General features: G+C 45.2%; 1 protein-coding gene across 3 annotated transcripts in view; it reads right to left on the bottom strand.

Moving 5' to 3' along the window:
- LOC120990540 (PC-esterase domain-containing protein 1A-like) overlaps window positions 1-16,998 on the bottom strand; it is a 69,414-nt gene that overhangs the window by 13,220 nt on the left and 39,196 nt on the right. For all 3 annotated transcript variants that reach the window (XR_005776435.1, XM_040419417.1, XM_040419418.1), the window contains 2 exons: window positions 6,686-6,781; window positions 6,514-6,593 (listed from right to left, as the gene is read on the bottom strand). Coding sequence is in view for 2 of the 3 variants with exons in the window: in XM_040419417.1 (XP_040275351.1) it covers window positions 6,514-6,593; window positions 6,686-6,781 (176 nt within the window). In the remaining variant the exon portion in view is untranslated. The remainder of the gene's footprint in view (window positions 1-6,513; window positions 6,594-6,685; window positions 6,782-16,998) is intronic.

Here is a 16,998-nt window from a genome sequence, read left to right as displayed (position 1 = left end):
CAGAAACTAGCCACAGAGTCAAAGCCTGGAGAGTCAGTAGAAACCAAAACAGTAGATGAGGGGTTAATCCAGAAACTAGCCACAGAGTCAAAGCCTGGAGAGTCAGTAGAAACCAAAACAGTAGATGAGGGATTAATCCAGGAACAAGCCACAGAGTCAAAGCCTGGAGAGTCAGTAGAGGAAGGGTTAATCCAGAAACTAACCACAGAGTCAAAGCCTGGGGAGTCAGTAGAAACCAAAACAGTAGATGAGGGATTAATCCAGGAACAAGCCACAGAGTCAAAGCCTGGAGAGTCAGTAGAGGAAGGGTTAATCCAGAAACTAACCACAGAGTCAAAGCCTGGGGAGTCCGTAGAAACCAAAACAGTAAATGAGGGGTTAATCCAGAAACTAGCCACAGAGTCAAAGCCTGGAAAGTGAGTAGAAACCAAAACAGTAGATGAGGGATTAATCCAGGAACAAGCCACAGAGTCAAAGCCTGGAAAGTGAGTAGAAACCAAAACAGTAGATGAGGGATTAATCCAGGAACAAGCCACAGAGTCAAAGCCTGGAGAGTCAGTAGAGGAAGGGTTAATCCAGAAACTAACCACAGAGTCAAAGCCTGGGGAGTCCGTAGAAACCAAAACAGTAAATGAGGGGTTAATCCAGAAACTAGCCACAGAGTCAAAGCCTGGAAAGTGAGTAGAAACCAAAACAGTAGATGAGGGATTAATCCAGGAACAAGCCACAGAGTCAAAGCCTGGAGAGTCAGTAGAAACCAAAACAGTAGATGAGGGATTAATCCAGGAACAAGCCACAGAGTCAAAGCCTGGAGAGTCAGTAGAGGAAGGGTTAATCCAGAAACTAACCACAGAGTCAAAGCCTGAAGAGTCAGTAGAAACCAAAACAGTAGATGAGGGATTAATCCAGGAACAAGCCACAGAGTCAAAGACTGGAGAGTCAGTAGAAACCAAAACAGTAGAGGAAGGGTTAATCCAGAAACTAACCACAAAGTCAAAGCCTGGGAAGTCCGTAGAAACCAAAACAGTAGATGAGGGGTTAATCCAGAAACGAGCCACAGAGTCGAAGCCTGGAGAGTCAGTAGAAACCAAGACAGTAGATGAGAGATTAATCCAGGAACAAGCCGAGGTCAATTCACAGGAAGAACTAAACTGGAATGCAATGCAGACTGAACACAGAGCAAACATTGAGCTAGGTACATATAAATCACAGGCGATAACAAACACTAAATTACGGTCTTAAATCCCCTAACTGACTCTTGTAATGGACACCAAGCTGAAAGCGGATTGGCTCACTGAGGGGTGACTATAGAGAGGCACAGCATGGGCCACTCCTTGAAAAATGTATGGAAAGCGGACTTGGTTGCAAAAGGTCACTGGCACTGTAAAGAAATGGGACAGTGCTGACCGCTGAGGGAGATAAAGCCAAGCACCATATGCGACCTCCCTGAAGGAAAGTGAGAGAGAGAATCGTACAACAGATGGAAATATTGCATGGCACCATCGGAAAAAAGACTTCTATGTTTCATGGTAAATCTGAGAAGATGATGGCTATTCTACTCTAATGCATTGTTTGGATGACTTGTTGATACCAATTAACAAAGAATAGTTAAAGTTGGCAGCAAAATTGGACTGTGAGAGAGAAGGTCTTCTCCAACAGTGAGACCTCAAGAAACGTCAGACAGTAACACAACCAGGTTCATATACCTGCAGTGAAAGGCAGACTGATTCCATGGGATGACTAGTGCCCAGGGGCGGATTGGGAACCTAAAGTGGCCCTGGAAAAAAAATACCTAAAATTGGCCCCATATTGTAAGAGCGTCTAAATTGACAGGAGGTGGGACAACAAAAGTAGGGGGAGGGTCAGAATACCATAGCGCAAAATACCACTGTAACGGACCGTTTCAGCAGACAAGGGGTTAAAATCCGTTTAGGCGATAAGCCCCTTTCGGAGAGACAGGCACAGCTACTTGCAGGACACCAAACGACCGAACTGGATACAAAGTAGCACTCCAAACTGGAACCTCACGAATAGCTGCTAGCAGACGAACAGGAAAAGCATACAATCCTGGCAATCAGTCTTCTAACAGCATACAGTGAATCCCCCCAATAACGAGACAAGGCTCCGTGTTGAGGGTCAAACGGTGGTCTGACTGTACTTGAAGTACAGCCTCTTTTATTCACAAAAAACAAACATAGTACTGCCCACAGGGGTTTGAAATACAACCAATCAGTATATTACAAGACATACAATGTAACTACAGCAACCAATCGTTCACGCCCCCCAGAGGACCAGAATGAAGACTGTGACATAGGACAACATATCCCCACAATGCATCATGGTCTCCTCCTCTGTCCCGGAGACGACCTGAGGAGCAATCCAATTATCTCCGAGGACAAAGGGAGATCGCCAATACACATGTGAGGACAACAGAACAGACATCACCATTTTAAACACACAATGGGACAATAGAAACACACCCAGAATATTCCCTCCCCTTATCCTGAGAGGAGACTCAATTATACATACAGTTAAACATACTTTCTACCCCACTTTCATAACTCTAAAACCATACATCACATTCACATAAAAATTACATATTCGCAATCAATCCATTCAGGGGAACAACATATTAAAAAATGGCATGAATCAGACCAGGGGTTCAAAAGTTAGTATATGGCCCATAATCCAGGGGCAAGAGGCCAGCAGCCAGTCCTCTCCAAAGCCCAGTGGCGAGGTTGGTTTCGCCACAACCACATAACACAGTGCCACACAATATGTTGCCCCCAAAGCTGTCCCACTGTGGTGGCCATCAATAGAAGCCATTTTCTGCGGGACATAGTTGAATTCAGGAGTACATGTCGCTGGCCGGGTACATGAGTACCTGATTCTCACAGAGTTAATTACCACTGATAGCATATTATGTACCCAGCCAGCAGCAGAGATGGGGGCTTGGGCAGCCCCCTGGGCATTGGCCCACCTGGAAATTTTCCTGTAAGGTCTATGGCAAATCCACCCCTGCTAGTGCATCCGCCACAAGATGCCTCCTATATCCATCTGGAACCATCCTAAACAGATCTCACTGAAGACTTCAGGACAAAGGGCCCACTCTCCTGGGTTTATCCACACATGGCTTAAAAAGTCAATGATCCAGTTTGCCACCTCTTCAATGAGTTGAAACATGCATGTATGCCCAACTTAGGATGAAGGTCGTCTCTGACATGTGCAACACCCCAGAGTGGTGTTACCACTTCTTCACCCTGCTACTATCTCTAATGGACTAACCTTTATGTCATCTTGGGTATTTCTGTCTAGGTCCTCCACACTGTCCATTCCATTTTAAACCCCCTCTGGAGAGAAGTGAGTCCTACTTCCTGCAGGAAGGGTGGGGCAGGAGTTCTAGTCAGTCTAGCTGACTCCCTGCTAGGGGACAGGTGTGCAGGGGCACGTCTCTGCTGGACGTGCCCACACCAGCCAGAGCACCTTAAGCTCTGCTGGCCATGGAGGCCAAAGCTTGAAGCCTCAGGAGCCAGGAGGAAAGTTCCCTGGCATAACCATACAAAGTGAAGTGCAGCATACAGAAGAAGCTGAGTTATACAGCCAGCCTGTCAGTACAGCAGAGTCAGAGAGAAAAAGATATGGCACAGTGGAGTTTGCCTGCCATTTTAATGCTAAAGCCTGCTGGAACCAAGACAAAGCCTGAAATCTGTTTTGGAAAAACGTTTACTCAAGTAAAGCTGCCATTGAACTTCATCTCAAGGTCTGGACTGAAGTTATTCTTTTATCCCTGAATTATTCTTGCTATTTATTGTTTCGGAGCCAAAGCCTGGGGTCCAGCGGGATCCAGGTAGGAGCACCGTGACACACATAGAGACATTTAGGCTGCATTTCCTACAACTGGGATGCGTTATATATAGGGCCTTAGGGGGAGGTGCCCATTGCACACGGCTGCAAAGCCACAGGTTCAGCCTAGCTGGTTTACGTGGGTAATTGCTGTGGCATTGTACAACTAAACTTTGACCCGGTGACCAACTGGGAAGTAGGTCTACTGTTGAAGGGACAGAAGTAATGCCTGCAGTGACAACACACTGAGGTTGGACTCCTGAAAGGACCTTATGCCTCCAGCTGAGACCTGTGTCCACTGTCATTACAAACCACCTTGTTAAAGGGGTTGTCCGGATTCAGCTGTATCGCGCAGGGCAAGGGATTTTTTGTTTACATTTCTCACCTAGCAGTGTTCTCAGTGACGTCACCGGCAGTGATGGGAGGGATTTAGCATTGCCCTAGGCATTTTACTGGCTAGGGCAGCGCTAAAGTCCATCCATTAGAGCGGGGTGCATCGCTGGATCTCCAGAAAAAGCCCTTGCCCTGTGCGATTCAGCAAAGGGCAAGGGTGAGCATCGGAGAGTGAAATGCTCCGATGCTCATGTCAGAGGGGCTGAGTGGGGGAAGATGGGGATATGTCCAGGGTCAGTTCTCAACCCGAAAAACTCCTTTAACAGAATTCTCAATTGAGGCGCAGTTTTCGTCGGAGTCATAGGCTGTTTATTTTCTTGTACAAGGAGACAAGTCATTATAGCAGTAGTTGCTCAAGAGTTGTCTGAAGCGCAGTCTGAATACATCGCTTATATAGGTTTTTTCTTACATGATTAGGGTTAAGGCACTTCTGTAGAATTTCACATCAAGAAATAACGAGAAACTCCTATCTTATTAAAAGTAACGAGTCTTTCTTTTAATGGCCTTGAACACCACCTGTGGTTACAGACGGCTTCCTACTTATCCTTAAAAACATATACTCAGTATGTATCATATCAATTGCTGATTTTAACAAAATATTAAATGGACAGTTAATTAGCCTTCTTAGTCTAAAACATCATGTATGTGTCTAGATAAATATATATACACTGCTGTGTCATTGCCATTGAATATCATTGAAGCTCTAATGCAAGTCTATGAGAGACGGAAAGTGTAACATTGTATCTGTTTGTGCTGAGCTTCTCCACTCCACTCCTCCCACTAGAAGGTTCTAGTCTATCTAGAAGCTGTATATAAGCAAAGCAGACAGAGCCCTTAGGGTTCTGCAGTTAGGGACCAGTGCTTAAAAGAGGAGACTTTACCAGTCTGCATGAGTGGCCAGAAAAAGACATTGAGGACACTGAGCCATAGACCATGGGGTCACTAGCCTTGTGACCAAGGAGCCACCCGGACTACCAAGCCACAGACCGCGGGCCTCCAGACTTTGACCAGGGTACCAGCCTTATGAGAGAGGGACAGCTAGCTCAGGCCTTTCTTCAGCATCAAACCCTTCTTCGGCCAGGGAGGAGACTGGAGAAGCACTATGCCTCGTCTGTATTGTTTTGCACTTGAGTTTCTCCAGTAAAGAAGCACACTGGTTTACTGCAGATCCTGACTCTCTGGACTTATTTCCCATTGGGGTGCACCATGAATTAGCATCCCTTCCGGAGAGCAGCAATATGTACATGGTGACACATCGGCGGTGTCCAGGGGACCAAGCATAGCGTTGGGGCCACCTCAAACCTGGCCACTGCAATTTGCCGTCACAAACAGTAGATGTTCCAGCGCCAGCAGAGCAAGTCATCATGGATCCAGACAGCCAGTGGCATCTACAGCGACACCCCAGCTTGTATATGAAGTGAACCAGCCCTGTGACCAAGAAGCCACTCGGATTACTGAGCCACATACCGTGGGCCACCAGCCTTTGAACAGGGTACCAGCCTTCTGAGAGAGAAAGGGACAGCTAGATCAAGCCTTTCCTCAGCATCAAACCCTTCTTCTGTTTTGCACCTGAATCCCTCCAGTAAAGAAGCCCCCTGGTTACTGCAGACCCTGACTCTCTGGACTTATTTCCCATTAGGGTGCACCACGCCTTACCATCCCTTCCAGAGAGCAGCAACACGTGGTGACACCTCGATGGTGTCCGAGGCACCCAGCATAACGTCTCTAAGACGCAATGGATTTGTTCCACCAAGTTAGAATAGCGGGTCTGGAGCAAAAAGGGCAGCATAAAGAACTTGGCAAGGGAATTGCCTCCATGAAGGAGACAATTAGAACTAACATCTTCATGCTGTGACGGTTTAATATTTGACTGACCCTGTAGAGATCAGATACGCTGTTGGAGGGAGAGACATCCTATCTCAGCTGTGTCAAAACACATGCCCAGAAAGATTAGGATTATGAGGGGAAGAGGGAAGTCTCAGGCATGATAATGCAACCAAAGCAAGACAAGTTGTCCAGGGAAATCGAGAGACTTTCTCGGTCGGCCGACTTGGGTCATACTGTTCCTCAAGTATGGAATGGCCACAACACCACAAAAGTAAAGGAGTGGCATCACAAAGCATAGGACCTTCATGAAGACCATGGAGCAGTGACAATGAAAACAAGAGAGCCACAGAAGTGGTAGATATGTTCTATATACTCTATTGGATTTGAAGATCCTTTCAATGGTTCACCTCTGCTTTGACTATTTACCACTCTTATCTCCACAAAGCTTACCTTGCGTTTCAGCTGGGCTTCAGAGAGAAACGCGTCGTCCTGCAGCATCTTCACCAGGTCTTTGTAGACGGATCTCTGAACTGAAAGACACGAGCCCGGAGCCATCAGCCCTGATACTGGGAGAGGAGGGGTACAGGACCGTACACAGTACCTACTGGACGTGGTCACTTACTGGAGTCTCCAAGGACAGCGACAAACTTGTTGTGCAGTAACTGGCGCACATCTGCTGAGCCGAACCACTCCATGACCGGACCCCAATATCCAGGACCTGCAATAGACACAGAGACATGGCCGTCACTGACAGTGCACATCTACAGCATCGCACAGTGCAACCTCCTGCAGGATCCAGTATAATGGAGTATCGCACAGTACAACCTCCTGCAGGATCCAGTATAATGGAGTATCGCACAGTACAACCTCCTGCAATATGCAGTATAATGGAGTATCGCACAGTACAACCTCCTGCAATATGCAGTATAATGGAGTATCGCACAGTACAACCTCCTGCAATATGCAGTATAATGGAGTATCGCACAGTACAACCTCCTGCAGGATCCAGTATAATGGAGTATCGCACAGTACAACCTCCTGCAGGATCCAGTATAATGGAGTATCGCACAGTACAACCTCCTGCAGGATCCAGTATAATTGAGTATCGCACAGTACAACCTCCTGCAGGATCCAGTATAATGGAGTATCGCACAGTACAACCTCCTGCAGGATCCAGTATAATGGAGTATTGCACAGTACAACCTCCTGCAGGATCCAGTATAATGGAGTATCGCACAGTACAACCTCTGCAGGATCCAGTATAAAAGAGTATCACACAGTACAACCTCCTGCAGGATCCAGTATAATGTAGTATCGCACAGTACAACCTCCTGCAGGATCCAGTATAATGGAGTATCGCACAGTACAACCTCCTGCAGGATCCAGTATAATGGAGTATCACACAGTACAACCTCCTGCAGGATCCAGTATAAAGGAGTATTACACAGTACAACCTCCTGCAGGATCCAGTATAATGGAGTATCGCACAGTACAACCTCCTACAGGATCCAGTATAATGGAGTATCGCACAGTACAACCTCGTGCAGGATCCAGTATAATGGAGTATCGCACAGTACAACATCTGCAGGATCCAGTATAAAAGAGTATCACACAGTACAACCTCCTGCAGGATCCAGTATAATGGCGTATCGCACAGTACAACCTCCTGCAGGATCCAGTATAATGGAGTATCACACAGTACAACCTCCTGCAGGATCCAGTATAATGGAGTATCACACAGTACAACCTCCTGCAGGATCCAGTATAATGGCGTATCGCACAGTACAACCTCCTGCAGGATCCAGTATAATGGAGTATCACACAGTACAACCTCCTGCAGGATCCAGTATAATGGCGTATCGCACAGTACAACCTCTGCAGGATCCAGTATAAAAGAGTATCACACAGTACAACCTCCTGCAGGATCCAGTATAATGTAGTATCACACAGTACAACCTCCTGCAGAATCCAGTATAATGGAATATCACACAGTACAACCTCCTGCAGGATCCAGTATAATGGCGTATCGCACAGTACAACCTCCTGCAGGATCCAGTATAATGGAGTATCACACAGTACAACCTCCTGCAGGATCCAGTATAATGGAGTATCACACAGTACAACCTCCTGCAGGATCCAGTATAATGGCGTATCGCACAGTACAACCTCCTGCAGGATCCAGTATAATGGAGTATCACACAGTACAACCTCCTGCAGGATCCAGTATAATGGCGTATCGCACAGTACAACCTCTGCAGGATCCAGTATAAAAGAGTATCACACAGTACAACCTCCTGCAGGATCCAGTATAATGTAGTATCACACAGTACAACCTCCTGCAGAATCCAGTATAATGGAATATCACACAGTACAACCTCCTGCAGGATCCAGTATAATGGCGTATCGCACAGTACAACCTCTGCAGGATCCAGTATAAAAGAGTATCACACAGTACAACCTCCTGCAGGATCCAGTATAATGTAGTATCACACAGTACAACCTCCTGCAGAATCCAGTATAATGGAATATCACACAGTACAACCTCCTGCAGGATCCAGTATAATGGCGTATCGCACAGTACAACCTCCTGCAGGATCCAGTATAATGGAGTATCACACAGTACAACCTCCTGCAGGATCCAGTATAAAAGAGTATCACACAGTACAACCTCCTGCAGGATCCAGTATAATGGCGTATCGCACAGTACAACCTCTGCAGGATCCAGTATAAAAGAGTATCACACAGTACAACCTCCTGCAGGATCCAGTATAATGTAGTATCACACAGTACAACCTCCTGCAGAATCCAGTATAATGGAATATCACACAGTACAACCTCCTGCAGGATCCAGTATAATGGCGTATCGCACAGTACAACCTCCTGCAGGATCCAGTATAATGGAGTATCGCACAGTACAACCTCCTGCAGGATCCAGTATAATGGAGTATCACACAGTACAACCTCCTGCAGGATCCAGTATAATGGAGTATCGCACAGTACAACCTCCTGCAGGATCCAGTATAATGGAGTATCGCACAGTACAACCTCCTGCAGGATCCAGTATAATGGAGTATCACACAGTACAACCTCCTGCAGGATCCAGTATAATGGAGTATCGCACAGTACAACCTCCTGCAGGATCCAGGACAGTGTCTCCTGTATAATGCAGTTACAGTTTTAGACTGTAATGTGCAAAAAGGCTCAGAATTTTGTTACAAAAATAGAGACATGAACAGATGTAGAAACATTATTATTATTATTATTATTAAAGCACCATTCATTCCATAGCGCTGTACATATGATAAGCGGTGCACATACATAATACAGACAATTGCACTAAGCATGAACAAGACGAGTTACAGACTGGTACAGAAGGAGAGAGGGCCCTGCCTGCGAGGCTTACAATCTACATGGTATGGGAGAAGGAGGCTTGTCTGAAGAGGTGGGTTTCTAGGTTTCTTCCACTGTCGGTGAGAGTCTGATATGTTGGGGTAGCGAGTTCCAGACTGTGGGGGATGCACGGGAGAAATCTTGGAGTCGATTGTGGGAAGAGGTGATAAGAGGAGAGAAGGAGGTCTTGTGAGGATCGGAGATTGCGTGTGGGGGTGTATAGGGAAAGTAGCTCAGAGATGTAGGAAGGGGACAGGTTGTGGACAGCCTTGTATGTATTTGTTAGTATTTTGAACTGAATTCGCTGGGCAATGGGAAGGCAGTGAAGGTATGGGCTGAGGGGAGAGCCAAAGGAGTAACAGGGTGAGAGGTGGATTAGTCGGTGTGACAGTATCATCCGTGTCACCGTCTAGTATTCCCTTCTTCCCATGAAATAGCACCGCCAAATAATCCACAGAGAAATAGATCGCTATTATCGCTAGTATCGCTGGTATCGCCAGTATCGCCAAATAAGTCTATACATGAGCCAAAGCTGAATGCTAGAAATACTTTACTGGAAGGCCTCACATTCAAAAAATACAATTGCTTTTATCCCCTGCTCCCATGCAAGGGAGACACCCACAACAAACATACATTAACCCATAACACAAAGGTGACAACCCACATAGACTCCTCCCCTCTGCCTGTGATATAATCATGGTACACCATGGTTAACATAATCAACCCAGGCAGGAGAATACACATTGTCCTCTGTCCTGGAGACAACCGAGGTGTAATTCAATTATCTATCAGGACAGAGGGCAATCGCCAATACACACAGAGAGACAATGGAACAGACCTCACTACTCAACGTATACAATGTCCCACCCTTTACAATACACATAGACATGTAACACATCCCAAAATGGCACGAATTAGACCAGGAGTTCAAAAGTTAGTAAAAGTCTCTTTAGCCTGGATGTACTCAGGGGTTTTCTGTCCAAAACCGGTTCTACACAGTCTTTTGTCCTGGAGACAATTGAGAAGTGATCCACTTATCTCCCAAGGACAGAGGCTCCATTAGCCACATGGTAGCAAAAGACAGCAAAATACATGAACTTATATAACTATGCAGCTATTGCATAAAACCGGTGCATACAACATGGGACCGTAATCACAGGGTAAGAGGCTGGCAAGTAGTCCTCTCCTAGCACCCGTGGCAACCTCAAAAGAAGGGAGTTTGTCACAGTCGGGCAGCAGAGTTGAGAATAGATTGGAGGGGCGCGAGAATGCTAGATGGAAGGCCACAGAGGAGAATGTTGCAGTAGTCTAGGCGGGAGATGATGAGGGTAGGTATAAGCAGAGATGTTTCTGAGTTGGAGGTGGTCGGTGGTGGAAAGGGCTTGGATGTGCGGTCGGAAGGAGATTGCAGAATCCAAGGTCACTCCATGACAGCGGACTTGGTTGACCGGGGATAGTGTGCAGCCATTGATGGTGATAGAAAGGTCTGATGGAGGGGGTGAGCAAGATGGGGGAAAGATGATGAATTCTGTTTTATCCATGTTAAGTTTTAGAAAGCGAGAGTAGAAGAAGGAGGATATTGAAGATTGTGGGATTCTGGATAATAAAGGTGGTGGTGTCTGGACCAGAGAGGTAGATTTGTGTGTCATCAGCATAAGAGTGATACTGAAAGCCATGGGACTCTATGAGATGTCTCAGGCCGAAGGTGTAGATAGAGAAGAGCAGGGGTCCTAGGACAGAGCCTTGCGGGACACCAACAGAGAGGGAATGAGACAAGAAGGTGGTGTGAGAGTGGGAGACGCTAAACGTCCGGTCTGTGAGGTATGATGTGATCCAGGAGAGGGCCAGGTCAGTGATGCCAAGAGATGAGAGAGTTTGTAACAGAAGGGAGTGGTCGACAGTGTCGAAGGCAGAGGACAGGTCAAGGAGAAGAAGGAGTATTGTTTCTTGGTTTTGGCTGTTAGTAGGTAATTGGTGACTTTGGTAAGGGCAGCCTCAGTCGAGTGGTGGGGTCGGAAGCCAGATTGGAGCCGGTCAGAGAGGGAGCAGGAGGAGAGGTGAGAGGACAGTTCTGAATGGACATGTTGTTCAAGTAGCTTTGAGGCATACGGAAGCAGTGATATGAAACATGGCTAAAACTGTGATGAAAATAAAAAGAAGAAATACAGAAAGTCTGATACTTAGCGAGTGGCTTTGTAAAAGTCTTTTGCTGTTCACGGAGACGGGGAGAAGATGTCTGTTGTGAATTGGGTCCCCAATGTGTCAACTAGAATATTCCTGGTTGATGGGATATATGTGACTCCATTTTGTCTCATTTAGCCACGTGTATTACATTTGGTTAGTGCACTACAAAACCTCCCTTCCCCCTATGGAATGTGAGACACTTCCTTAAACTGTTTCATGAAATCCATACATGTTGAAAGTATGAACAGCCTTCTAGCCATAAAAGGACATCTGGCTCAACTGTATGCTAGCCTATGTGTATATACCTGATTGGTCAAATGCTGTTACTATGAGTCAGCAATGATGTTAATGCAGAGCTTATGTGTGACCATACTATTGGTCAAATACTAATGCTAACATATGATTGGATGTAAAGGAAGCTCAACCCCCTCTATTAAAACTGTTTGCCAGCTGTGAATAAACCAGAATGGATTGGAAATAGACATGTGTTCATGTGGTCTATCTTCTTCATTCTCCCGGTACCGGTAAGACTTAATTCAAGCTGGCCACTGAAATCATGTGTCAGGGACACACCGTTAGGGAAGAGAGTAAATTTTCCTTACAGATTTGGGGGCTCAGTTTCCGGGATTGGGAGGGTCAACTCTTCAGGTCTACCGTGAAAGACATCAATTTTTGTTCGCCTTGGACCTGGGAGCAATGACCAAAATCTCATCCAAGTAAGTCGAACCATCTATTTATGATTTCGGTGAATTGCGATGTCTGGGACACGCGCAAAAGCTCAGGGAGCTTGTTGATTTTAAGCGGCTCATATCATTGAGTCCATATCGTTATAAAATGTTGATTGTAAGCGGCTCATATCATTGAGTCCATATCGTTATAAAATGTTGATTGTAAGAGGCTCATTTGAGTCCGTATCGTTAAGAGATAGTGCACTATATAAGGATATCTGTTCCGGGAACAGAAGGATACAAGCTTGAATTAACTCTTATGTATATATAGTATAAGTATTTTAGAAGTATTAAGATTATCTGTCTGTGTGAGATGTTGGCCGGGTGGTAAGTTTACGGTCGCATCCCGCTTTGAAATCATTCTGTTTCTATCACTGTCAACATGTAAACTTTGTTGCACGGTCTAGTCCCACAAATTATTTTCTAGTTAACACATGAGTAGACAATTGGGCAAGATGTGAGAATTGACAGTTAAAATGTGAAACAGAATGTTATGCCAGGCTGGCAGGGATGAAAGGCTGCAAAAAATCTGTTAGAAGCTTACAGACAGTGTACATCAGAGCTCCTGTGATTGTGAAGGGGGGCTATAGTGAGTGACAAGACACAGCAGAGTCAGGAAGTTAATTCATGGCAAGGGAAAAAGTGTCTCAGTGTTTGCAATTAGAAAGGGCTTGTGTTAAACGTTCAGAAATGAACTGGTTAAGTTTTGTTGCCCTAATGATCTGTGTGTGTTTAAATAGTGACGATTTATAGTTCCTGGAATTAGAGATTACAGCACTAAAAGATGGACAGTTAATGCATAAGTGTATTGATAGTTGAAGAGAGAAGTTGTTGAAGGATAATAATAGCCTGGTGCAAGCTGAGTAATGGTGAAAAAGTGTATATGGAAGTGACTGAGAGAACTTGAAGTTAGAGAAATGAAATGAGCAGCATTTCTTATTTCAAGATGGAGGATTTTGAATCCTATAGAGAACAAAGGTTGCCATGAGGCATCCCTCCCCCCCACCACATTCCAAAATGTCACTTGTAGTCCCACAAAAAAAAAAAAAAAAAAAAATGTCTTCCTGTTCTGTCTGAGATGTGTTTTCAGAGAGAGCCCCCTCCCATCTCACCCCCCTTCTCTGCTCAGGAATTTCATATGGGGGTTGAGGGGGGAGGGGGGCTGCTAATTGGTAATGCATAAGCAGCAATGTGAAGATACTAACCTGTGTTATCTATAAGATATTCCAGACAGGGCTCCAGTATTAATTGTATCTTTCCAAATTGCATGTTCCGATGGTTTAAAATGTGCCTGCAGTGATGATGCTAATTAGAAGTGTCCACTCGTATCAATCTAAGGTTGCACCCAATAAGTTCTTATTCAGATGTGAATAAAAGTTTGAGGAACATGTGGTACAGCTGAACGTCTTCATGTATTGCTTTACTTCCCCTGTTTGAACACTCCTGAAATAAGAGACGCAAGGCAGAGGAAATGGGGGAAGTGTTAGTTATATAGAATAAGTAACGATGTGTGTAACACTAAACCAAAAAAACGACATGGCATATAAGATGATTTGTTAATTTTAACAAAATGACTGTATGATTAACATGTATATTGTTTTACAGTGACAGACCATCAGCAATTGCTGTGTTTGTCTGTGCTGCAAGTTTTGGGATGTAACAAAGAGATTGTGTGATTGGGTGAAAGATACATGATTCAGTGGAATGTGAATGGGTGTGGCTCTGAGTTGTATGTACGTAGCAGAGCTGTGTGTGTGCAATTCATATTTTATGTATAAGGGCGTGGTTATGAGCTGGTTTGTGAAGATGAGTACATGAAAATGTATATGAATGCGTATGGAATACGGTATTTGTTTTTAAATATGCGCATTAAGAATTTTATTTTATTTTATTGGAAGTTTTTGGGTTTTTTATTGGTACCAACAGCATTGATCAAGCTGTACATTTTTATTTCAATGAAAAGTTTTTATGGGCCCTTTGTGTGTTCATGTCTGTATTGTCAGATCTGTTTGTTTCAATGTTTGCAGTTACATGTTACATGTTCAGTGTTGTGCTTAACATCAGAGCTCTGCTCGTATGGACAGCTAAGATACTAATGGCAGAACAGAAGACAGACCAAAGCGTCCACCAAAAGGGGCGGACTTAGGTGACTCAGAGTGTCAGGAAGGAAATGTGAGCCCTCTATGGGAATAAATGGGGTACTGACAAGGACATACAGAACAGATTCCTTACCAGTAGAAACCATGGACAGGGAATACATCATGTCATGTATTTAGCATTATACTAGATTGCCCAGTCAGCCTATTAGGGAGAGATTTGTTCATTAGGCTTAACTTGCAGGTATCAGCAAAGAATCAGGACATAAGAGTACACTCAGGTCTCATTCCAGTCTCTACACCAGTGCCACTGATTCTTGCAAACATACAGGACCACCCAGAATAACATTAACCCTGCATTATGGTCCTCAAATGAATATGACACAGGATTCATAGATTGCACACATTACACAGCTACTGTGAAACCAGGTGTCATCTCAGTGTTCCAGAAACAATACCTGCTGTTAAAAGAGAAACTTGATGGGCTTAGGCCAATGATAGAAGAATTCCTACAAAAGGGAATCCTGGAAGAGGTGATTTCACCCTACAGCACGCCCGTGAATCCAGTGACAAAGGCAGATGGTGCTGCCCGCTTTGTACAGGATTTAAGGGCCATCAACAACATCATTGTGCCTATAGCCCCTGTTGTACCTGATGTCACTTAATTATTATCTGCCATTCCAGCAGACGCTGTTTGGTTCAGTGTGATAGATCTGAAAAATGCTTTCTTTTCTATCCCAGTTGATAAGATAACCAGACTACTTTTTGCTTTTTCCTTTGACAGACGCCAACTGACCTGGTGCAGAGATGCCCCAGGGATATGCTGATTCACCTGTAGTGTACAGCATAGTCCTCCGAGCGATGTTAGAGTCATGGTACATCCCCCCAAGGTTCTGTGCTGCTGCAATATGTCGATGATTTATTACTGTGTAGCATGTCAGCGGAGGCCAGCATTCAGGATGGTTTATCACTGTTATAATGGTTGTCAGGATGTGGTCACAAAGTGACACTTAAGCAAATGCAATGGTGTAAAATGCAGGTTGAATACTTGGGCTTTGTCCTCACAAAAGGTGAACGGAGAATCAGCACAGAAAGAGTCCAGTCTATTGCGGGTTTGGTCGCCCCGCACACCAAGAAAGAAATGTTATCTTTCCTTGGTATGATAAATTACTGTAGACAATGGATTCTTGATTGCTTTTACTATTGACAATGTTTTGAGGCAAGCCACTCTGGATGGAAATCCAGATTTGATTAAATGGTCTTCTGAAATGTACAATGCATTTGATTATCTGAAATGTTCGCTCATGTCGAGTCCAGGGCTGGGCCTCCCTGACTATAATATGCCCTTCCACATGTTTGCACGCCAAAATTGTAAAACCATGGCGGGTGTACTGACACAAGAAAACGGAGGCAAGTTGCGTCCTTGTGTGTTTTTCTCAAAGGTAATGCCCACCTCTGTCCAGGGGATGCCGGCATGTCTGCGTTCTCTTGCAGCCTGTGCTATGATGGTAGAGTCGGCAAATTCTTTCACAATGTGACATTACACCATTTTGCACACCACTCATGATGTTGTAGGCCTACTCAAGGACATCCGCACTCAACACAGCAGGCAGCTGAGCTTATTGCACTCACTAGGACATGTATTCTACATGCTGATAGACCTGTCACCATTCATACTGAGAGTAGGTACACACATGGGGTAGTGGGGGACCATGGTATGATCTGGCAGAGGAGAGGATTCACGGCAGCAGATGGTAAGGATCATGTCTCACAGGGCAATGCGCTGGCAGTTAAGATGGCGAAATGAGTTGCCAAAAGCAACCTCACAGGTTTGTATAACCATTAGGAGATGCCATGTTTGGCATCTCCAACCCCTGAGATGCTGCAAATACTTACTGATCTTCAGTGGTATGTCACTGAACAGGAACAGCAGGACTGGTGTTATCCAGTATTGCAGAAAAATCCTGAGATAGGATTAGTCTGCGAAGAGGGGAAGTTATGCATTCCCCAACACAGTGCTTCCATCTTAAGTAGCACATTTCCACAGAGTAGGACATTCCACAGAGTAGGACATAAACAGCATTGAGATACTCATGGGTAGGCCTTTCCCCACACCATGGGCAAGACGCCCCCTGGTGGTGCAGGAAGGGGACTTGGACCTGATCAGAGAGAAGTACTAATCTGATCAAAGTCCTCAGTAAAACTGAAGAAAAAGTGGCTTGTAAGTCTCCTTCTCTTTCACAGGAATCAACCCGTCCATTCCGGATAGGCAACCAGGTGATGATCAAGATCTTAAAGAAGGGAAAGGAACCAGGAAGTTTCACCTACGGACAACCCACCGAGGTAGTCGCGATCACCAGAACAGCGGTCCTCACTGAACAATCGCTCACGTGGATCCACGCCACAAGGATTAAGTTGGTGAAGAAAAGAGAGGTACTAACGGGGGCAGACAGCCCTGACCTCCAACGAGGCCCAGAGGTACTAACGGAGGCAGACAGCCTTGACCTCGAAGAAGATACAGAAGGGGTACTAACGGA

This window comes from Bufo bufo, chromosome 2 (genome assembly GCF_905171765.1).
Source record: "Bufo bufo chromosome 2, aBufBuf1.1, whole genome shotgun sequence".
NCBI classification, from domain to species: Eukaryota; Metazoa; Chordata; class Amphibia; order Anura; family Bufonidae; genus Bufo; species Bufo bufo.
This window is presented reverse-complemented; position numbering and strand designations above follow the sequence as displayed.